The sequence below is a fragment of the Engystomops pustulosus genome, chromosome 3, assembly GCF_040894005.1.
Source record: "Engystomops pustulosus chromosome 3, aEngPut4.maternal, whole genome shotgun sequence".
In the NCBI taxonomy this organism is placed as follows: Eukaryota; Metazoa; Chordata; class Amphibia; order Anura; family Leptodactylidae; genus Engystomops; species Engystomops pustulosus.
Window position 1 is genome coordinate 153,583,266 of NC_092413.1, and position 25,065 is coordinate 153,608,330.

At 42.7% G+C, this 25,065-nt stretch overlaps 1 protein-coding gene across 1 annotated transcript in view; it reads right to left on the reverse strand.

The window, feature by feature from the left end:
• Window positions 1-991: 991 nt before the first annotated feature.
• LOC140122129 (probable cation-transporting ATPase 13A4) overlaps window positions 992-25,065 on the reverse strand; it is a 64,527-nt gene continuing 40,453 nt past the window's right edge. The window contains exons 22-30 of the mRNA XM_072142623.1: window positions 11,434-11,476; window positions 10,400-10,509; window positions 8,150-8,246; window positions 5,306-5,378; window positions 4,352-4,526; window positions 2,849-3,036; window positions 2,679-2,767; window positions 2,484-2,564; window positions 992-1,740 (exon numbers count right to left, since the gene is read on the reverse strand). Of these exons, the coding sequence (XP_071998724.1) occupies window positions 1,531-1,740; window positions 2,484-2,564; window positions 2,679-2,767; window positions 2,849-3,036; window positions 4,352-4,526; window positions 5,306-5,378; window positions 8,150-8,246; window positions 10,400-10,509; window positions 11,434-11,476 (1,066 nt within the window). The 3' untranslated portion in view covers window positions 992-1,530. The remainder of the gene's footprint in view (window positions 1,741-2,483; window positions 2,565-2,678; window positions 2,768-2,848; window positions 3,037-4,351; window positions 4,527-5,305; window positions 5,379-8,149; window positions 8,247-10,399; window positions 10,510-11,433; window positions 11,477-25,065) is intronic.

Below are 25,065 nucleotides of genomic sequence, written 5' to 3' on the forward strand. Positions count from 1 at the left end.
GGCTATAACCTAGAGGGGCAGGCAGGCTACATACTTCAGGGAGCTGGCATGCTATATAATACAGGGGGCTGACTGGCTATATACTACAGGGGGCTGGCAGGCTATATACTACAGGGGCTGGCAGGCTATATACTACAGAGGCTGTCAGGCTATATACTATAGGGGACTGGCAGGCTATATACTACAGGGGGCTGGCTATATACTACAGGGGGCTGGCTGGTTGTATACTACAAGGGGCTGGCAGGCTATACACTACAGGGGGCTGGGGAGCTATATACTGGGAACGCTGTGACCAATGCATTTCCCACCCTCGGCTTATACTCGAGTCAGGTTTTCCTAGTTTGTGTTGCTAAAATTAGGTACCTCGGCTTATACTTGGGTCAGCTTTATACTCAAGTAAATATTTTTTGCCTGAGGTAGGTGAAAACTTGATGAAGACTTGAAAAGTGAGTTTTCTTCATTTTATTTTATTTATTTATTTTCATTTTCTGTGTATTGACTATTGAGAGCAACTGATTAGCCTAATTTGATAATGAAAAATTATTTCAAAAATTGGTGCTAATAATATTAGTCTTGGCCCCTTGTGATCATGACACCGTGCTGTATCTGCATGTTGTGTGTGTGCTTGTATGTATAGACTGTACTCTGGTACTTTGGTTTGAGAAAAGAAGCATTACCTATATACACTACACATTCATAAAGCTGATCCTCAGTTTCTCCAGTTCTGGAACTTTAGAGACTTTTAGGTAGATACCATCTACTCTCATCCATGGTCTAGTCTGGATACTTGTATAGCTATAATTGTTTGTAGTTTATATCTGTTTATTTCACATTTTGTTTTTATTTCCCAAAACACATAACATTGCAGAATCGTACTTTATCATCTTGTCTTTGAGATCCATATAGACTTTAATTTTATTCTCCCTATGTTTTCTAGTGTAAAGCATAGTTTAGGATATCCCAGAAATAATGATAAGTCATGAAAGTAAACTTAGTTTCTATATTAAACAGTTTTTAATGTTGGTCCATGTTACCATCTTCACAACAAGACAAAAGTATTAAACTATTAAAGCCTTTTTCACACGGCCGTGTGCTACCCTTGGGATCTGCGCCAGTCTGCACCATTACACGGGTGAAGAAGGGGGTCAGAGTGAGCGTTCCTCATCCCTCCCCTTTCCTTCAAAACCAAGCGGCCGGCTCAGTCACGGTGGGGGTAAAACACCATGTGCTCATCGTACCGTGGCAAGATCATGGCCACAATTACGGCCCTGTGAATTAAGGCCTAAGTTATATAACATTAAAATATACAATGGTTTACTATATTTACATCCATGCAACTACTCACAAAGATTCCAATGTTGAAAAATGTAGACACAAACTATCAGTATAAACTACTAAAGGAGTTTCCTTTGAAGAAGTACTAATACCATTTTAGCTATTCTTCTGCTAGTGATGAATTTATAATAAAAATGTCCTTCTTGGTTACTAAAATAGGATTTTCTTTTTGCACATCCACTCATTATTTTATTTCTAAACTTCATCATTTTGAAATGCAGGATTGGCATATTCTTTGCAATCTCCATTGGCAATCCCACTCTTTGCATAAACTGTGGTTTCAATGGGTGGCCACTGTGTGTCATCTTCTAGAATAATCCTCAATTTTTTATAGTTGCTGCCAGGTTTTAACTTGAGACATCTTTTCAAAGCCAACCAGAGAGGCCTGTTGTCCAGAATGAATTCCTAAAGATAACCCCCCAAAAATAAAGAAAAATAATTTACTATTTTATAGCAGTAGTCTATTTTAATGATTTAATATATAATTTATAATATTCAAGAAATTTGTCACAATTGTTTAGTGATATAGAATTTGGTAAATTAACATGAATATTCTGTTATTTGAATGTTATGTTATGTTATGATATTATTATTAATATTATCCCACACTAGAAATATTGTTGAACAAACGTTTCAACTGTACAGCTTGGATAATTCACATTACTTCCAACATACTAAAAAGTGAAAAAGCCTCACTACTTGTTTTCTTAGCCTATTTTTAAGGCTTTTTATTCTATCCATGTAGATTCACCAGTGTTGCTATAAGGGCAGTCATATTTGCAGCCAAGCCCATAGGTCGACGCAACCATATAAATAATTCCTATAACTCCTGAAACCATGAGACCATGAGCTGCCTTCAGTAGAAGGAGAATGAAGAGGAATCCGATTGAAGATGTATCAGCAGTAGCCCACAGTGGCCAAACTACATGTATAACAAAATCCTGAAGGTTACACTCAACTTATCTGCACTGTTTCATATGTGTTCAATGTCCTGAATGATTCATTGAATATGATGCCTTCCAAGCCATAATATGAGAAATGTCCATTTCTTTTCAATATATTTTAAATCATTTTATTACATCCTGGTTATTGTAACTGCATTATTAAAATAATTCGAATTGATAAATATTAATTTGAATCATACTGACCTCTATGAGAAATGAGACGACAAGGCAAATAATGAGCATTACTAACATATGAATCCTCCAGCTCTTAGGAGTGCAGACAAGCTATGAGACAAAACCACAGCAAAATTAATGTGCACATCGTGAAAATTCTTACAAATGGAAGCAATACGTTGTAGAGTTAAAAAATATAAGTTGTGTTGTTCTCAATGTGCTCACCTCCAAGACAACATACATCTGTTTGAAATCAGCGAAAATAAAGAACAAGGTCAATGTGAACTCTACCACAAGGGTGGCCACAAACAAATCTGAAACGAGATAGAGATTAACAGATGTAAATATTAAAGAAAGTTAATTCTCCTAATATTAATACTTGTATATCAACTCACAGTTTCTGTACAGAGGTTGTCGGAAGGGTTTTCCTTTGGAAAAGACAAAGGCCAGGATCACCAAATGTACAGCAGTTAGCAGCCAGAGGGTTGAGTTCTCAAAACTTTCATAGTTCTTCTTTGTCCTAAATTTGATGAGCTGCGTGGTAAGGTTCACATTTAAGCTTTCGTTTCCTGGATAACAGGCGCTGGTAACAGAAAAGTTATTACTTTACTACAGTGTTGTCTACTACAATACACATATCTAATATGCGTTTAGTTTTACAGCAGTAGACATCCAAATCTATTAGAACAAAAAACAGAAGGCCCCCATTGTTCATTTACTACATGTGCAGGCAAGGGGATTTTTTGTGCAATACTGGGAAACTTGGCTATGGCATGGGCTGGTGAAAAAGCAACAAAAAGGCACGAAAACAAGAGAAAAGGAGAAAGAATGTTCTAAATCCCTTCTTGTGTGTAGTAGAATGAGTCAGGCAGATGAATGAATATGCCTCTGTTTCTGTACCCCCTTAATCTGGTGAACGGGAAACTTTGGCTTTCATGTGTCCTTTTAATAGCCATTATAAGTGAGTACTCTGTAGTCAGTGGCGCTGGCCTGATTTTAACCCTTTAAAGACCTGGCCCTTTTTGTTTTATCATTTCCATTTCCATTTTTCACTCCCCACAATCAAAATTCTATAACTTTTTTTTTACACGTAAAGATCTCTGTGATGGTTTGTATTCTGCGTAACAAATTGCACTTCAATTTGATGGTATTTATTATTCCATGCCGTATACTGGGAAGCGGAAAAAAAATTCCAAATGCAGTGAAATTGGTGAAAAAACATATTTGCACCGTTTGTGCGCCAAAAATGACATGTCTACTTTATTCTTTAGGTTGGTATGATCATGGAGATACCCAATTGTATAGGTTTTATAATGTTTTCATACATCCACAAAAATCAAAACCTTGTGAGCCCTCTCCATGCACCCACAGCCGACCCGTGATGTGCTATTACATCACTGGTCGTTAAAGGGTTAAAGCAGACAGTAGTTTGTGTTTTACTGAATCTAGCTGAATTTGAGCTACAATATGTTTTTTTCTGGCTAAAAGATGCATTTTATAGTCCACAATCGTTAGAGCCTGTGCAGCGTCTATACGACTATGCACAGAACTCAAACAATGTCTCAACATTGTTCATGTTTTGACAAGTGTCATTATATTACTCTTAGAAGCAATCTTTCTGTAGGTGTGAAATATCATAAAGCTTGCAATAATATAGCGAGGGAATAAATGAAAGCACTCCTACTTTATAACAGCTAAGTAAAGAACCTTAACCCGTATAGATGAAAATGATTGGGCAATTCTTTCATAGTCACAATATTTCATTAAAGGGGCTTTTTAGCTTCTTGGTACTGATGTCTGCCCAACAAGCTGGTTTCCTTTATTCCTCTTTTAATGACAAGTTTCAAGTACAATACATAGGTTATCTAGGACAATCCTACTTAATTCCTAATATTTACCTGTAAATATCATCATCATGATACCATGGCTGCTGCTGGACTATGAGAAATCCATACGTCTGCATTGCTATTGTGAAGAGAACATTGTACACCACAGAAAAAAGCATAGATGGAGAAAGCAGCTGTCCCGGGGGTCTATATGGTGCTAGTTTATGATATGAAGGTGTGGAACTCACTGCAGAAAAAGTAATAGATGATGTAGAGGATGAATGTCTATTTATTAATACTCTTCTAAAATAGCTCATTGAATACAGTGATTAATCTATATTTTAGAAACCTAACAAACACCTAGCAGTAAAATATATTAATAATACACACCATTCTGCTAATTAATTAATTATACAAAAGCACAAAGGAAAGTTAAAGTCACAAAGCCGATTTGTTAAAGGTCATTGTCACTGACATGTGCTTGAAGAAATTGTATCAATCTAGAATTTCAATAGAATAAAAAATATACAAACATAGTCTACTTGGGGTTATTAACCTAGCACTAATTGCAGCCAATCTGAATGTACAGATCCTGTGCTATATTAAATGTGGTCGTTATGTCTCCAAGCTACGAAAAGGCATCTGGGTCAAGAATCCAACATTTTTATGCCTTCAGATATTTGAAAGGGTCGTCCAGGATTAAAAAAAATCCTCCTCTAGTGCTTTTGTTCACCTGCAGCACTTCCCTTCCCTGCCGAATCTCTGTCAGTATATAGAGGCCAGCAGTGATGGGCTGTGCGGCAGGTGAATGGGAGTGCAGACGAGGTGAGGATGAGAGGTTTACTATCTCCCTGGAAAGGCTATCGTACATGCCATTTATCACATATAGATAGTCCATATGGATTTTTACTTAGAAAATATACAAAACAGTACTGTACAATTCCTGTACACTTATATTATGAGATTTTCTAAATGTTAAATTAAAAGCTTTAAAAACAAATAAAAAGCACAAAAATATTTACTTACTTGTTAAAAAAATTACAAACATAATTGCAAAGTCATGAACAAGAAATTGATTATTTCCAAAGATGTTTCGTTGCTGGAAGAGATAAATGCACAGTATGTTGACTTTTTTTTAGTTATTTCTAATAATGGCCACCCCTCCTCAGTAGTCCCACCTCCTGTCTGAGGGGATGGGCAGTTTATTTTCATGGTCAGTGATGAATTTTTAGTATGTTACAGTATGTTACCACTGCAGTGTAATTATACTGTGATTGCACAGTTTAGAACCTCAAAAAGTATTTTTAGGAAGCAAAAAAGAATTTTAATGCAGTTTTTTTTTTAATTATTTGTTCCTCTGCCTGCAATGATACCAATAAAATTGCCTACATGAAAAATAGTTCTGATTAAAAAAAAAAAATCATTTTAATAATATATGTCGATGCAAAGACTAAAGAAGTATAAAAGTGGAACATCACCAAAAAAGTTGCTTTTGGGTCCGCTTGATTTAAAAAAATATGGTAATCATTGCCTACAATTTCAAGGTACCAATGATACCAATAAAAATGAATACTTGAAAACTATCACTTAAAGGACATCAGATTAAACTTACCTGCTCCTTCATTTTAAAAGTGTATGGCATAGTTTAGTAAAAAAGATTTTGGAAATGAGCCATAGGCCCCCCCAACCTAAACCACTGGAGTACCTCTTAGAAACACCATTAGATATATATGCACCTTGCCGCTCTTTGTATTTTAGTTTTGGCTCACCCGCCGATCCGCAGACAAATGGTGACATCACAATCGCCAAACGGGACCAGGCTAAAATACACAGAATGGGGGCATACATATAAAATCTAATAGTGGAGCAAAGAGATGTTCCTGTGGCTCATTTCCATATTTTACAAAGTATTTTTTGCAAAAATGGGGCTGCCCAATTACATAAGAAAAATGGTGCCATATATAACAAAGGAACATGGAAGTCTGGGCAGTCTACTATTAGTAAATCAATACAAAGACTAATAGAGTATATTAGTGGAACATAATTTTTTTTTTTTTAAACTTGGTATTGGGTCATCTTGATTAAAAAAATCATAATAGTATTTATGAATTTGCACATCTTACAAACAAAAAACCTTAACTTTGTGTATGGGAAAATGAAAGTTGTGGCTTTTAGAAGCTGGTGATAACAAAAGAAGTATCATCATAGTTGCACGCTGCAAACCAGCCAAATAAAGATATCTGGGTTATTTATCATTAGTTTTGCTGGGCTTTTTGGTGTTAAAACATTGGCAAAAAAGATCACATCTCAGTACTTGCAAAATTTCGAAATAAAATAGTTGCAAAGTGCAAAAAGCTGCAAGGGACTGTGGGACTGTAGTGTCAGTAAAGCAGAAGAACACAACAGACAGATTTATCAAAGGTCAAAACCACTTTAATAAATCTGAGAGCACCAAAGAGAATATATATATATGGTTATCATATATTGATGTTGTACTATAAATGACCCAAAATTTGAAATTGAAGAAACAATGCCAAATAGGTATCTAGCAAGAAACCACTGTTTAAACAGCTACATCTGAAGAAAATCTAAAAGCCTATATCCCTGAGGACACAGCAACTAAATAAAAGTACCTATTACTTGTTTATTTCTCACTTTTTGTAAAATATTTTTTTAAAAGATGTCTTTTTGAGACATTTTTTTATAAAGGTTGTAAAAAGTCATACAAATGTCTCAAGTCATTTTTTTTTTGAGTTTTCCTTAAAGGGGTTCTCCGGTGACAAAGATTGACCTCACTATACCTTATCTCCCCAAACTTATCACTTTACTAATTCAGTGTCATTAAATCTTCTGCCCCCTTTTCATGAAATCAAAGTCATTCCTGTGCACTGCCAGCTCCTGCTACACTTACAGTTTCCATAGAAATGACCTGTATACTGTCTCTGCTCTCCAGTCTGACATGTGCAGTCAGCTCCTTGTTCCCTGCTGGGGGGGGTGTGGCTGTGTCTCTGTATGAAGAAGCTGTGCTGACCAGGGGGATTGTGGGAGATGTAGTCTTTTAGGAGAATGGGGGCAGCCATCCAGCCATCTTAGAGTTATGCAGCTGCAGCAGTGAGCTGTGAAGTGACAAGTGAAGGAAAAGAAAGAATACAGCCCAGGGTGGTGAGGTAAGGGTGTGCAACTATAATATATGCAAAAGAACTGGTTAGTTAAAAAAAAAAGTGCATATAGTGACCGGAGAACCCCTTTAAGTATGGTTTCATTTGGAGTTTTTTGCACCAAAAAATGTTGCAAATTTTAGACAATTTGAAATGATAAATGTCATTTGCGACATTTATCACATCTGCCAAAAAACAAATGTCCCAAAAAAAGTGCAAAAATTGCAATGCGCCAACAAAAACGTCTCAAAAAAGACAGGAAAAACCCCATGGAATCATGGAACTAGGAATTGAGGATGTGTGTAGCCAAATGTTCTACAGCTGGCACACCAGTGAATGAGCTGCCTGTGCAAGACGCAAAAGATAAAGCAGCTCAGTCATGGGGCACTCATCTTCAATTGTCATCAGCACATGAGTGGCGCTCGTCCACTAATGACACACAAGATGTAAATATTCCACGGGACCGTCGCTTGTATCTTGTATAACTGCACATCCTGTATACATGTAGCAAACTTTTAGTCCTGGTCTTGATGAATCAGCTCCACTTTTTTATTACTGTTTCCATAAAGGACAAATAATTCTAGTTTTATGGTCTTCTCATATTTACGACATCCCCACATTAACACCAAATTCATTATTCTCTATATAATTTTTGGAAAACGTAAAAACTTGTATTGCATAATTAGTCATTACTTCATTAGTTATTAATTACCCAGTAAAGGAGTAGCGTGTTGATATATTCAATTAATCCAAACATCGACATGTATTTAAACATACAGAAAGATGTAACAAGAGCTCCACGACCTTCCCTGGAAGAGATGAAGCAAGAAAAAAATAAGGCTGGCTTCCCAACATGTTTTTTTTTGTGCTGTTGGAAGATTTGTAAAAGGTATTTTAAATAAAAGAAAAAACAATCTATGCATATGACGAAACAGAAAAAAGGAACCCACAACATTTAATGTCCAGTTCCATTTTGTTAAAAACAGCAACTTTCAATAGAATGTAAACCATGACATAAACATAGCCTAAAAAAGCGAATACAAGTGGTAACCGACTGAAGAACACCCAACTTACAGACGACCTCTAGTTACGAACAGATATCTGGATGTTTGTAATTGACTGCACTTTAATCCCAACCTACAATGAGGCAATTAGGATTTATTGATAATCCTGCTTCTTTTGACGATCCAACATTTTTAAAATCCAATTGTCACAGAGACCAAAAAATTTTGGCTGAGGTTACAATAATAAAATATACAGTTCCATTTAAAAAAACTAAACAGGCTACTCCATTTTACCAGATGTCTGCAATAACCCTTAGGTTACTAGAGACAAATACAGTGCTTTTACCATGCACCTTTCATCAGAAAGCGGATGTCAAAATTCCCTATTTATACTCTTTAAATTCGTATGAAAATGGGGCTCTTTCTACCTCAGATGAGTCATTTTAAAGGTTTCAGGGAGGGCGTCACTCCATGTATGTAGAACATCTGACATCTTTTCATTCTTAGATGCTTGCATTCTTTGTTTGCTTAACACGATATTCTGCTAAGTATAATATTCTGACAAGTATGCTGCTGCAGTTATACATTGAATGGATATGACATCAAACTCTCTTCTCTTCTACAGGTATATATCTCTGATTGCTGAATACATCTTTCACCCATCTACTCTGTCTTTGAATCCAGTCTCACTTTCTGCAATGGTATATTTTGCAATTGCAATTGCCTTTGTATTGCATGTAGGACTCAAAGCACGAGAAAGTTTTCGGAGTCTTGGATAAAAGGCGCTGCATACACATCATATGGATTAAAACGGATGTCTTTTATTGGTTGCAACGCGTTTTGTTCTTGTACAGAGATCTTCCTCGGGCATTAGAAAACATGCCTTTTTATGGTTTTTTTAATGGCTGAGGAAGATCTCTGCTGTTTCAGAGCAAAAACAGCGGAATCTGATCTTGCTCTAATATCGGAGCCAACGGCGAGCAGCATACCGAGATGTTGTTGTAAAAACCCAGAAGCCCTTCTCCTTTACAATGAGGTGAGCCTAATAATGTTGATATAATTCCCTTTATATCGAAGATACCTTTGAATCGGGTGCGGGTTTCTTTCTCTAACATTTGACCCTTTTCTGTCCTACCTGTTTTAATGTCCATCTATGTCCCTCAATGAGTTTGTTTTTCTCTGTTTAGAACTTGATCCACATGTATTAAGTGTCCTAGATTCATTAATTTCCAAGCTAAATGAGGGCATGTTCTCTTGTCTTTGCTGGGTATGAATTTAGTGGTTAGTATGGGATGCTTTCATTCTTTGTTTGCTTAGCATCATATTCTCTCCTTTGCACCGTATATTCAATCTCTTTCTTGCTCTTGCCACATGCATCTCAAAAACAACTCCAGAATCCGACCATTTCTGACAACTGAAACTACTAAAATGCTAATTGTTGCTCTCATTCACTCGCGACTAGACTACTGTAACTCACTTCTTATCAGTCTTCCACTCACTCCTCAATCCTCAAATCTCTCCTCTACAATCTATTTTTAATGTAGCAGCCAGGCTCATCTTCAGACCAAATGCTACACAGAAGTCTCCAGTCTGTGCCAGTCACTGCACTGGCTGCTTGTCTGCTTCCAAATTCAGTTTAACATAAGCACCCTCATTCACAAAGCTCGGCATAATGCTGCCCCTCCCTACCTCTCTTCTCTCATCTCTGTCTATTGCCTTACCTGTGCTGTTCGATCTGCCAGTAATATTAGACTAATCTCTACCTTATTTCGAACCTCACAGCCTTTGGCTAGTCTCTTGCATAATCATCCTACATGCTTAAGATATTAAAATCAATTTTGACGAAGGTAGTGATACTTTTTGCATGCTAACAATGAAAACACTATTTTACAGTTTATTACTTACTATGGCTAACTATACATGTAATTAGATTATTGCTTAAAATTGGGTTTACTTACTTTAGTAAATCTGGAACACACTTAATGTTGGTAACATGAGAGTTAAAAGGAGCCGCTACTGAGGCCTCTTGTACTGATAAAGAAATTCCAGCATTGGCCATTTTAAGAGCCTAAATATACAATTTGATGATTATTGTTCACATAAAGGACTACTTTTACTATTAAAAACATATTAAAAAAGAAAATAAGTAAAAGAGTTGTTCCTAAGGCAGGTTGTACAGTATCAGTAATGCATATCTTCACCGCATCATTATATAAAATTTCTCTGTAATATATGTCAATTTTCCTCTCCTTAACTTTGAATTGGCTGGTGTATAGTCAACCAAATATAGTAAATATTAGTAAAATATATAGCAATATAGTAAATATTTTTTTTCTTTAATTACATCACTATTCCTCTAATATACATGTTGAATATTGTGACCTGCTGGCTTTAATATGAAATTCAGTCCATCCAGCAGTTATAGTTTCACTTCTTGTATTATGACACTGTAAGGGATGTACCACATAATCTCTGTAGAGGAGGGGTTCAGACTATAATTACATTGGCTGATATTTAACATATAATCTCTTATTTAGAAGGATATAGTAAGAACAAAATGACAACCAATCCGCAATTTTCCAGCAGAGGTTAGACATTTGCTATTGAACACCTGGATTCTAAATTCATTATCAGAGGATGAACGTGGGATATATATTAACTCCCAGTCATTTGATATACAAAAACTAACAACAGTCTTAACAACAATCTCATTTCTAAGGGACATGACTATATTTGTGGGAAATTTGTAGGAAATTATCTTCACATTTTCTTTTCTAACATCCAATGGAACAAATGTAGGTATATGGCAGATTAGTTAAATTAAATGTGAATGTCCAGATGATAATAATATCCCTTTAAGCCTCACATGCAAACACCCTCAGAGTAAAATCCATGTAAATAAAGTTTTGATTGTTTTGAAAGGATATTTAATTACTTATCGAAATTCAAAAACACACATGAATTGTTTAACTTGGTGCATTTGAGCACTTACCGCACAGTCATTAGCTCCATCTCCACACATTCCCACATAGTAACTGAAAAACAAAGCAGATTGAAGGCTTTGTATTTTCTTTTCATAGTTGAATAATGTACAGATGAACGTAGACAAATAATAATATAATAATGGTGTCACAGTTTTGTCTTATCAAAGCGTTTTTTAATTAAAGGGGTTGTCCACTTTAAGCTCATTAAAGCAAATAATTAATATTATTTGTGTAAAGAAAAGGTATTACCGTATATTCCGGCGTATAAGACGACCTGGTGTATAAGACGACCCCCCTACTTTCCTGTTTAAAATATAGAGTTTAAGATATATTCGCCGTATAAGACTACCCCTTTTCCAACGCATACAAAACACCGGTAAAAATTTAAAAAAAAACAGATTTGAATTTAACAGGGTCCTTTTTTTAATGTAAATTCTTATGACATGCAGGTATATAGCAGGAAAACTGTCGCTCATAAACATAAGGCATACAACAACGACATTACCATTACAGCACAGCCCCCAGTAGTATACAGCACAGCCCCCAGTAGTATACAGCACTGCCCCCAGTAGTATACAGCACTGCCCCCAGTAGTATACAGCACAGCCCCCAGTAGTATACAGCACTGCCCCCAGTAGTATACAGCACTGCCCCCAGTAGTATACAGCACAGCCCCCAGTAGTATACAGCACAGCCCCCAGTAGTATACAGCACTGCCCCCAGTAATATCCAGCCAGCCCAGCATTAATAGAAAATAATAAACTTATATACTCACCCTCCGGTGGCCCCGACCTGCAGCGCTGCTCCCCCGATGTCCGTGTGGGTCCTCTTCTGCCTTCGGCGCCCGTCTTCACTAACTTCGTGCCGGGCGCCGCCATTGTTCTCCCCTGGACGGCGCCTAGTATGACGCGCCGCTGCTGACGTCATACTAGGCACCGCCCCGGGGAAAAGCATGGCGGCGCCCAGCAGAAGAGAGAAGACTGCGCGGAAGACGATCCGCGCGGACATCGGGGCCAACGGAGGGTGAGTATGCACCCGATGTCTTTTTGAGGCTGCCGGCAGCTTTTTGAGGCTGCCGGCAGCCATCGCTCTGCAAACACCCGCGATCGGTGCTAGCACCGATCGCGGGTGTTACTGGTAAGCCTTTGCTGCAATATGTAGCAAAGACTTACCGGGTATGGAGAGGGCTCAGCCCGTGAGCCCTCTCCATGCACCGGGACCCGCCGTATAAGATGATTACCGGCATATAAGACGACCCCAGAGAAGACAGAAGATTTTTCTGTCTTCAAAAGTCGTCTTATACGCCGGTATATACGGTACATTTTCCAATTTACTTTCTGTATCAGTTCTTGACAGTTTTCTAGATCTCAATTGTTGTAATTCAACAAGAAGCTTCGCTGTTTATTTCCTGTAAATAAACACTGGTCCATAGTTATATGATGTCACACAGGTGCACGGCTCGCTAGCAGCACACAGCTTGTGTTATAATGAGCCGTGTACTTGTGTGACATCACATGACCATAGACCGGTGTTTATCTATAGGAAGCAGCAAGCAGGAATGGGCTTAAAGTGGTCAATGCCTTTAACACATATAAACATAATCATAGGAATAATAATGCAACCTGTCTGTATTCTATTATTTTACTTTACAGGACATATTTAAAAAGAATACCTGGTTTTAAAGACTAAATACAAGGTCCTATGAATAATAACACACAACGGAGTCCACAGTAAGTAACTTACATTTTCTGCATGACTTTATCAGTGTCTCACATCTTTCTGAAGGAAACTTGCCCTACAATTCTAATGAAAGTTGAGGTTTGCGAGTAGTTTCTAATTGTCCTGCTGCAGCATTTCATTGGTTTGAGGTGTAGAATTTGACTGAGCCTTTGTAACTGATTGATTATTATTGTGCTTGTGATCATTGTCCTCCTGTAAGACCCATCATAGGCCAATGTTCAGCTGTTTGATAAATGCCTGAACATTTAAAGGGAACCTACCACCACGAATCTACCTATAAAGGTAGATCGGGTGGTAGGTGGATGTATGGGACGTGAGGATAGCCCTTTTTAGAGCTAATCCTCACGTCCCCGCTAGCGTAGCATAAACTTTATTGCCTTGATATGTAAATTTTATTAAGCTGCTACTGGGGCGTGGAGTAGCCGGACACGAGGCTACACGGCGCGGCTACTCCACGCCCCAGTAGCCGCTTTCCCCGCCTACCTTGTGATCTTCGGCGCGCAGCTCCTGGCAGCTGCGCGCCCTCGTCCGAGAAGCCGGAGTTCTGCGCATGCGCAGTAACTCCGGCCTCGTTCCCGAGATCGCGCATTCCCGAGGCCCGAGGATGCGCGATCTCGGGAACGAGGCCGGAGTTACTGCGCATGCGCAGAACTCCGGCTTCTCGGACGAGGGCGCGCAGCTGCCAGGAGCTGCGCGCCGAAGATCACAGGGTAGGCGGGGAAAGCGGCTACTGGGGCGTGGAGTAGCCGCGCCGTGTAGCCTCGTGTCCGGCTACTCCACGCCCCAGTAGCCGCTTAATAAAATTTACATATCAAGGCAATAAAGTTTATGCTACGCTAGCGGGGACGTGAGGATTAGCTCTAAAAAGGGCTATCCTCACGTCCCATACATCCACCTACCACCCGATCTACCTTTATAGGTAGATTCGTGGTGGTAGGTGCCCTTTAACTCTAATAAACTGAAGAGTTCAAGGTTGATTTAATAAATGAAAGATAATAGGTCCTATGGCTACAAAAGAAGCCCAATTGAAGACTTCTTCACCACCCTGCTTGACATGTTAGTATAACATGTTTATTTACATATGATATGTTTGATTATCACTAGAGATGAGCGAACATGCTCGTCCGAGCTTGATGCTCGGTCGAGCATTAGGGTACTCGAAACTGCTCGTTACTCGGACGAATACTTCGCCCGCTCGAGAAAATGGCAGCTCCCGCCGTTTTGCTTTTTGGCGGCCAGAAACAGAGCCAATCACAAGCCAGGAGACTCTGCACTCCACCCAGCATGACGTGGTACCCTTACACGTCGATAGCAGTGGTTGGCTGGCCAGATCAGGTGACCCTGGGATAGACTAGCCGCTGGCCGCGCTGCTCGGATCATTCTGTCTCTGGATGCCGCTAGGGAGAGAGCTGCTGCTGCTCAGGGAAAGCGTTAGGGTGTTCTATTAGCTTACTGTTAGGCAGGAGTGATTCTCAAAGAACCCAACAGCCCTTCTTAGGGCTACAATAACGTTCTACTTTTTTTATTTTAATTTGCATCTTTTACCATTTTGTGAGGAATTAGCAGGGGGACTTGCTACCGTTGTGTTTAGCTCTTAGTGGCACACATATCCATAGCAAAGACCGAAGTGGGAAAATTCAGTAGGGGTTGGATTTCTATTAGGCAATAACTCAGTGTCATCTCATCTGGCATAGTAGTGTGCTTCCTTTGATACTTGGCTAGAAAATAGCCATAGGAGAATACAAACAGCTTCTTGAAGCCTACAGTAGCGTTCTATATATTTGATTTCTGGTTGATCTGCTGGTGGCTGTAGTTTCTGCAGTGCATGTACTTGCCAATTCTGAGCAATTTGTAGTGAGACTTGCGACCGCTGTGTTCTGCGCTTAGTGGCGCACATATCCATAGCAAAGGCTGAAGTGGCAAAATTCAGTAGGGGTTGGATTTCTATTAGGCAATAACTCAGTGTCATCTCATCTGGCATAGTACTGTGCTTCCTTTGATACTTGGCTAGAAAATAGCCATAGGAGAATACAAACAGCTTCTTGAAGCCTACAGTAGCGTTCTATATATTTGATTTCTGGTTGATCTGCTGGTGGCTGTAGTTTCTGCAGTGCATGTACTTGCCAATTCTGAGCAATTTGTAGTGAGACTTGCGACCGCTGTGTTCTGCGCTTAGTGGCGCACATATCCATAGCAAAGGCTGAAGTGGCAAAATTAAGTAGGGGTTGGATTTCTATTAGGCAATAACTCAGTGTCATCTCATCTGGCATAGTACTGTGCTTCCTTTGATACTTGGCTAGAAAATAGCCATAGGAGAATACAAACAGCTTCTTGAAGCCTACAGTAGCGTTCTATATATTTGATTTCTGGTTGATCTGCTGGTGGCTGTAGTTTCTGCAGTGCATGTACTTGCCAATTCTGAGCAATTTGTAGTGAGACTTGCGACCGCTGTGTTCTGCGCTTAGTGGCGCACATATCCATAGCAAAGGCTGAAGTGGCAAAATTCAGTAGGGGTTGGATTTCTATTAGGCAATAACTCAGTGTCATCTCATCTGGCATAGTACTGTGCTTCCTTTGATACTTGGCTAGAAAATAGCCATAGGAGAATACAAACAGCTTCTTGAAGCCTACAGTAGCGTTCTATATATTTGATTTCTGGTTGATCTGCTGGTGGCTGTAGTTTCTGCAGTGCATGTACTTGCCAATTCTGAGCAATTTGTAGTGAGACTTGCGACCGCTGTGTTCTGCGCTTAGTGGCGCACATATCCATAGCAAAGGCCGAAGTGGCAAAATTCAGTAGGGGTTGGATTTCTATTAGGCAATAACTCAGTGTCATCTCATCTGGCATAGTACTGTGCTTCCTTTGATACTTGGCTAGAAAATAGCCATAGGAGAATACAAACAGCTTCTTGAAGCCTACAGTAGCGTTCTATATATTTGATTTCTGGTTGATCTGCTGGTGGCTGTAGTTTCTGCAGTGCATGTACTTGCCAATTCTGAGCAATTTGTAGTGGGACTTGCGACCGCTGTGTTCTGCGCTTAGTGGCGCACATATCCATAGCAAAGGCCGAAGTGGCAAAATTCAGTAGGGGTTGGATTTCTATTAGGCAATAACTCAGTGTCATCTCATCCGGCATAGTACTGTGCTTCCTTTGATACTTGGCTAGAAAATAGCCATAGGAGAATACAAACAGCTTCTTGATCTTGAAGCCTACAGTAGCGTTCTATATATTTGATTTCTGGTTGATCTGCTGGTGGCTGTAGTTTCTGCAGTGCATGTACTTGCCAATTCTGAGCAATTTGTAGTGGGACTTGCGACCGCTGTGTTCTGCGCTTAGTGGCGCACATATCCATAGCAAAGGCCGAAGTGGCAAAATTCAGTAGGGGTTGGATTTCTATTAGGCAATAACTCAGTGTCATCTCATCCGGCATAGTACTGTGCTTCCTTTGATACTTGGCTAGAAAATAGCCATAGGAGAATACAAACAGCTTCTTGATCTTGAAGCCTACAGTAGCGTTCTATATATTTGATTTCTGGTTGATCTGCTGGTGGCTGTAGTTTCTGCAGTGCATGTACTTGCCAATTCTGAGCAATTTGTAGTGAGACTTGCGACCGCTGTGTTCTGCGCTTAGTGGCGCACATATCCATAGCAAAGGCCGAAGTGGCAAAATTCAGTAGGGGTTGGATTTCTATTAGGCAATAACTCAGTGTCATCTCATCCGGCATAGTACTGTGCTTCCTTTGATACTTGGCTAGAAAATAGCCATAGGAGAATACAAACAGCTTCTTGATCTTGAAGCCTACAGTAGCGTTCTATATATTTGATTTCTGGTTGATCTGCTGGTGGCTGTAGTTTCTGCAGTGCATGTACTTGCCAATTCTGAGCAATTTGTAGTGGGACTTGCGACCGCTGTGTTCTGCGCTTAGTGGCGCACATATCCATAGCAAAGGCCGAAGTGGCAAAATTCAGTAGGGGTTGGATTTCTATTAGGCAATAACTCAGTGTCATCTCATCTGGCATAGTACTGTGCTTCCTTTGATACTTGGCTAGAAAATAGCCATAGCAATAGGATAGCATTGTTTGGTTTTAAAAACTCAAAAAAAAACAAAAAACACAAAAAAAAAAAAAAAAACACAAAAAAAAAAAAAAAAAGTAAAAAAAAAAATAAAGTTATAACTCTCATTTTAAAAATGTTTAACCCGAGGGCTAGGGGTAGAGGACGAGGGCGGGGACGTGGGCGTCCAACTACTGCAGGGGTCAGAGGCCGTGGTCCTGGGCGGGGTGAGACACCACCTGCTGATGAGGGAGCAGGGGAACGCCGCAGAGCTACACTCCCTAGGTTCATGTCTGAAGTTACTGGGACTCGTGGTAGAGCACTGTTGAGGCCAGAACAGTGCGAACAGGTGATGTCGTGGATTGCTGACAATGCTTCGAGCAATTTGTCCACCACCAGTCAGTCTTCCACGCAGTCCACCCATGTCACCGAAATCGCCACTCCTCCAGCTCCTGCACCTCAGCCTCCTCCCCCCCAGTCTGCCCCCTCCCAGGAAAATTTGGCATTTGAACCGGCATACTCTGAGGAACTGTTTTCTGGACCCTTCCCACAGTCACAAACCACTTGTCCGGTTGCTGCTGAGCAATTTTCCGATGCCCAGGTTTTCCACCAGTCACAGTCTGTGGGTGATGATGACCTTCTTGACGTAGTGGAAGTGTGTAAAGAGGTGTCCGACGATGAGGAGACACGGTTGTCAGACAGTGGGGAAGTTGTTGTCAGGGCAGGAAGTCCGAGGGGGGAGCAGACTGAGGGATCGGAGGATGATGAGGTGACAGACCCAAGCTGGGTTGAGAGGCCGGGTGAACACAGTGCTTCTGAGACGGAGGAGAGTCCTCGACCTGAACAGGTTGGAAGAGGCAGTGGTGGGGCCAGACGGAGAGGCAGGGCCAGAGCTGGTGCATCAGCGCCACTGTCAACTAGTGAAGCTCCCGTGGTGAGGGCTCTTGCGGCGAGGGCTAGATCTTCAGAAGTGTGGAGGTTCTTTAAGGAAACACCGGATGACCGACGGACTGTGGTGTGCAACATTTGCCAAACCAGGCTCAGCAGGGGTTCCACCACTACTAGCTTAACTACCACCAGTATGCGCAGGCATATGAATGCTAAGCACCCCACTCAGTGGCAACAAGCCCGTTCACCTCCGGCCGTGCACACCACTGCTCCTTCCCCTGTGTCAGCTGCTAGTCAGCCCCCTGCCCAGGACCCTGCCACAAAAACCCCATCGTCGCCTCCACGATCCTCCACAGCATCCACCAGCGTTCAGCTCTCCATACCCCAGACGCTGGAGCGGAAACGCAAATATAGTGCAACCCACCCGCACGCCCAAGCCCTTAATGTGCACATCTCCAGATTGCTTAGCCTGGAGATGCTGCCCTATAGGCTAGTAGAGACCGAGGCCTTTCGCAACCTCATGGCGGCGGCCGCCCCTCGGTATTCGGTCCCCAGCCGCCACTACTTTTCCCGATGTGCCGTCCCAGCCCTGCACCAGCACGTGTCAGACAACATCATCCGTGCCCTGACCAACGCCGTTTCTGACAAGGTCCACCTGACCACGGACACGTGGACGAGTGCTGCCGGGCAGGGCCACTATATATCGCTGACGGCACATTGGGTTAACTTGGTGGAGGCTGGGACCGAGTCTGACCCTGGGGCTGCTCATATACTGCCGACGCCGAGGATTGCGGGGCCTACCTCGGTCCAGGTGTTTCAGGCCTACTATGCCTCCTCCTCCTCCCACCCCTCCTCCACCTCCTCCTCCGAACTACCATCCGTGGGCACGGCGCCATCAGTCGGTAGCTCTAGGCACAGCAGCAGTGCCGTCGCTAAGCGACAGCAGGCGGTGCTCAAACTGCTGAGCCTAGGCGACAAAAGGCACACCGCCCAAGAGCTATTACAGGGCATCACGGCGCAGACTGATCTGTGGCTGGCACCGCTGAACCTCAAGCCGGGAATGGTTGTGTGTGACAACGGCCGTAACCTGGTGGCGGCTCTGCAACTCGGCAGACTGACACATGTGCCATGCCTGGCCCATGTGTTAAATCTGATAGTGCAGCGTTTCCTCAAGACATACCCCAATCTGTCTGATTTGCTCACGAAGGTGCGCCGCATCTGTGCGCATTTCAGGAAGTCCAGCCCAGATGCTGCCACTCTCAGGGCAGCGCAGCGCCGCCTCCAACTGCCCGCTCACCGACTGTTGTGCGACGTGCCCACGAGGTGGAATTCAACACTGACCATGTTATCCAGAGTTTACCAGCAGCGCAGAGCGATTGTAGACTGCCAGATGTCAACTTCCACCAGAACTGGTAGTCAGGTCAGTCAGCTTCCTCAAGTCTACAATGAGGAGTGGACGTGGATGTCTGATATCTGTCAGGTGCTGAGTAACTTTGAGGAGTCAACACAGATGGTCAGTGGCGATGCCGCCATCATCAGCCTCACCATCCCGCTGCTTGGCCTGTTGAAAAACTCTCTGGTCAGCATGAAGTCGGAAGCTTTGCGCTCGTCACAAGAGACGGGGGAAGAATATTCCCTTGTTGATAGCCAAAGCACCCTGAGGTCTGTTTCTCAGCGCATATCGGAGGAGGTGGAGGTGGAGGAGGATGAGGAGGAAGAGGAGGAGAATGTTGGCGAGACACAAGAGGGGACCATTGTTGAGTCCTTCACTGTTCAGCGTGTATGGGCAGAAGAAGAGGAGTTGGAGGAGGAGGAAATGGACAGTCAGGCCAGTGAGGGGAGTGAATTCTTACGCGTTGGTACTCTGGCGCATATGGCAGATTTCATGCTAGGCTGCCTATCCCGTGACCCTCGCGTTCAAAGAATTTATTCCAGCACCGATTACTGGGTGTTCACTCTCCTGGACCCACGGTACAAGCAAAATCTTCCCACTCTCATCCCTGGAGAGGAAAGGAGTGTGAGAATGCATGAATACCAGCAGGCCCTGGTGCACAAGCTGAAACAGTATTTCCCTTCTGACAGCGCTAGCGGCAGAGTGCGTAGTTCTGCGGGACAAGTAGCGAGGGAGAGTAGGCGAGCAGGCAGCTTGTCCAGCACTGGCAAGGGTACGCTTTACAAGGCTTTTGCCAGCTTTATGTCACCCCAGCAAGACACTGTCACCTGTCCCCAGTCTCGGCAGAGTAGGGCTGATCTTTACAGAAAGATGGTGAGGGAGTACGTAGCTGACCATACCATCGTCCTAAATGATCACACAGCTCCCTACAACTACTGGGTTTCAAAGCTGGACATGTGGCACGAACTGGCGCTGTACGCCTTGGAGGTTCTTGCCTGCCCTGCCGCTAGCGTCTTGTCCGAGCGGGTTTTCAGTGCAGCTGGTGGCATCATCACCGATAAGCGTACACGCCTGTCGACTGACAGCGCTGACAGGCTGACGCTTATTAAAATGAATAAAGGCTGGATTTCTCAGAATTTCCAATCTCCACCAGGTGAAGGAAGCTCAACCTGAATAATTGATCCACTCCTCCTCCTCCTCCTCATTTTCCTCCTTCTCCTCCTCTTTGTACAGTAAAGCAGAGGAAACTGGCTATTTTTTGACAGGGCCCACTGGCTCTTGCTATAGTACTTCATGCATTTAATTTTTCTGGAGGGCCACCTACCCGGTCCTCTGTTTGAAACAATTTTTGTGAGTGCCACATACAGGCACTCAATCTATTCCATTTTACTGCAGGGCCACCTACCTGCTCCTCTGGTTTGAACAATTTTTGGGACTGCCACATACAGGCACTCAATCTATTCCATTTTACTGGAGGGCCACCTACCTGCTCCTCTGGTTTGAAACATTTTTGGGACTGCCACATACAGGCACTCAATCTATTCCATTTTACTGCAGGGCCACCTACCTGCTCCTCTGGTTTGAACAATTTTTGGGACTGCCACATACAGGCACTCAATCTATTCCATTTTACTGCAGGGCCACCTACCTGCTCCTCTGGTTTGAAACATTTTTGGGACTGCCACATACAGGCACTCAATCTATTCCATTTTACTGCAGGGCCACCTACCTGCTCCTCTGGTTTGAACAATTTTTGGGACTGCCACATACAGGCACTCAATCTATTCCATTTTACTGCAGGGCCACCTACCTGCTCCTCTGGTTTGAACAATTTTTGGGACTGCCACATACAGGCACTCAATCTATTCCATTTTACTGGAGGGCCACCTACCTGCTCCTCTGGTTTGAACAATTTTTGGGACTGCCACATACAGGCACTCAATCTATTCCATTTTACTGGAGGGCCACCTACCTGCTCCTCTGGTTTGAAACATTTTTGGGACTGCCACATACAGGCACTCAATCTATTCCATTTTACTGCAGGGCCACCTACCTGCTCCTCTGGTTTGAACAATTTTTGGGACTGCCACATACAGGCACTCAATCTATTCCATTTTACTGCAGGGCCACCTACCTGCTCCTCTGGTTTGAACAATTTTTGGGACTGCCACATACAGGCACTCAATCTATTCCATTTTACTGGAGGGCCACCTACCTGCTCCTCTGGTTTGAACAATTTTTGGGACTGCCACATACAGGCACTCAATCTATTCCATTTTACTGGAGGGCCACCTACCTGCTCCTCTGGTTTGAAACATTTTTGGGACTGCCACATACAGGCACTCAATCTATTCCATTTTACTGCAGGGCCACCTACCTGCTCCTCTGGTTTGAACAATTTTTGGGACTGCCACATACAGGCACTCAATCTATTCCATTTTACTGCAGGGCCACCTACCTGCTCCTCTGGTTTGAACAATTTTTGGGACTGCCACATACAGGCACTCAATCTATTCCATTTTACTGGAGGGCCACCTACCTGCTCCTCTGGTTTGAAACATTTTTGGGACTGCCACATACAGGCACTCAATCTATCCCATTTTACTGGAGGGCCACCTACCTGCTCCTCTGGTTTGAAAAATGTTTGGGACTGCCACATACAGGCACTATCCAAATTAAATTGTCTCCATAGCAGCCTCCACACGTTGTCTCCATTGCTACCTCCAAAAGTCGTCCATATAGCTGCCTCCATACATCGTCCCTTTATCAAACGAGGTGTGTCAGGCAGAAATTTGGGTTGTTTTCATGGATTCCACATCAAAGTTGTTAACTTTGTCGCCACCCTGCTGTGTTATCCACAAAATATACTGGCAAACTTTTACCATTTAGGGATATTATTTCAGCGCTTCTTGCGCATCTGTTTACATTCCCCTCACCCGGCATATCCTAAACTTATAAGAACGCTACTACACTTGATCTTATACAAAAGGTTCTTAGAAGTGCTGTTTGGGGAGTAGCCTAGAGACAGGGGCTTGGATTGGCGAAAGCTCGCCTGGCAGCGGAACGCCAGCTCCATGCGCATCATGCGCTTCTTGCGCATCTGTTTACATTCCCCTCACCCGCCATATCCCAAACTTATGAGAACGCTACTACACTTAACTTGGTGCAGGCTGGGACCGAGTCTGACCCTGGGGCTGGTCATATACTGCCGACGCAGAGAATTGCGGGGCCTACCTCGGTCCAGGTCTCAAAGGCCTACTATACCTCCTCCCACCCCTCCTCCACCTCCTCCTCCTCCGAATTACCATCCGTGGGCATGGCGCCATCAGTCGGTAGCTCTAGGCACAGCAGCAGTGCCGTCGCTAAGCGACAGCAGGCGGTGCTGAAACTGCTGAGCCTAGGCGATAAAAGGCACACCGCCCAAGAGCTATTACAGGGCATTCCACATCAAAGTTGTTAACTTTGTCGCCACCCTGCTGTGTAATCCCCAAAATATACTTGCAAACTTTTACCATTTAGGGATATTATTTCAGCGCTTCTTGCGCATCTGTTTACATTCCCCTCACCCGGCATATCCTAAACTTATAAGAACGCTACTACACTTGATCTTATACAAAAGGTTCTTAGAAGTGCTGTTTGGGGAGTAGCCTAGAGACAGGGGCTTGGATTGGCGAAAGCTCGCCTGGCAGCGGAACGCCAGCTCCATGCGCATCATGCGCTTCTTGCGCATCTGTTTACATTCCCCTCACCCGCCATATCCCAAACTTATAAGAACGCTACTACACTTAACTTGGTGCAGGCTGGGACCGAGTCTGACCCTGGGGCTGGTCATATACTGCCGACGCAGAGAATTGCAGGGCCTACCTCGGTCCAGGTCTCAAAGGCCTACTATACCTCCTCCCACCCCTCCTCCACCTCCTCCTCCTCCGAATTACCATCCGTGGGCATGGCGCCATCAGTCGGTAGCTCTAGGCACAGCAGCAGTGCCGTCGCTAAGCGACAGCAGGCGGTGCTGAAACTGCTGAGCCTAGGCGATAAAAGGCACACCGCCCAAGAGCTATTACAGGGCATTCCACATCAAAGTTGTTAACTTTGTCGCCACCCTGCTGTGTAATCCCCAAAATATACTTGCAAACTTTTACCATTTAGGGATATTATTTCAGCGCTTCTTGCGCATCTGTTTACATTCCCCTCACCCGGCATATCCTAAACTTATAAGAACGCTACTACACTTGATCTTATACAAAAGGTTCTTAGAAGTGCTGTTTGGGGAGTAGCCTAGAGACAGGGGCTTGGATTGGCGAAAGCTCGCCTGGCAGCGGAGCGCCAGCTCCATGCCAAGATCCAACTAACATAGTTTTAACTGCAGCACCTTTAATCTACTACTAGTTCACTGCCTCCATACATGGTCCCCTTATCAAACGAGCTGTGTCAGGCAGAATTTTGGGTTGTTTTCATGGCTTCCATGTTAACTTTGTCGCCACCCTGCTGTGTAATCCACAAAATATACTGGCAAACTTTTATCATGTACCGATATTATTTGAGCGCTTCTTGCTCACCTCCTTTGGTTCCTCTCTGCCACCCATTGGTTTGAAGCCTGAGTCCATTTAGGGTATGTCGCCATGACACTCTCTAGCCTGCTGCCGCTGCCTCTGCATGCCGTCCCCTATAGTGTCAGGGTCAATTATTGGATGTTTTAGATGCTATCTAGCTTCATTCTGTCACTCTGTCATGGCCATGCTGTTGCCCATAATTTTGGCATAATGGTGCGATTATGCAGCCTCAGAGGCATCCATGCATGCTGCCCCTGCTGTTTCCTGTCCATTTCCGTGGTGTTTCCATCCTTTTCTGAGGTTCCCAGGTGTTTGGCCAAGCTTCCCTGTGCAGAGCCTTGGTCCCCTTGAAAAATGCTCGAGTCTCCCATTGACTTCAATGGGGTTCGTTATTCGAGACGAGCACTCGAGCATCGGGAAAAGTTCGTCTCGAATAACGAGTACCCGAGCATTTTAGTGTTCGCTCATCTCTAATTATCACCAAATGTGGCTAAACATTTCCACCTTGGACTTTCTTTGTCCAGAGGACATTGTTTCAGAGGTTCTGTGGTTTATTCAAATGCAAGTTTACAAACATAAGTCATGCTGTCATGTCAAAAGGCTTTCTCTTGGCAACAATTCCAAACAAGCAAAACCTGTTCACTCTTTTTCTAAGCATGCTGCCTTGAATTAAACATTTGGCATGATAAGACCTGTACGGTCTTACCTTAGGGTAGATTTTTTTTTTGCCAGCTGATTTCAATTTTTCACTCTTTATCACTTTAGAATAATGGATGACAATATTTATAAAGCACTTCCAAGATTGATAGGCAGCAATGATTCCTTGTCTAAATCTATTGCTGGATAACTTCCCTCCTTAGGTTATGTGGACAAGCAACTAAATGCTTCAAACCAGCTGACTGCCAAAACGTCTACTTTTAGCAATTAATCTAGGATTTTTGCTTGCCAAACTTGGCTGCTTCTTGGCTTCTTAATTCTTATGGAAGCAATAAGGGTTAACTTAAATTTTC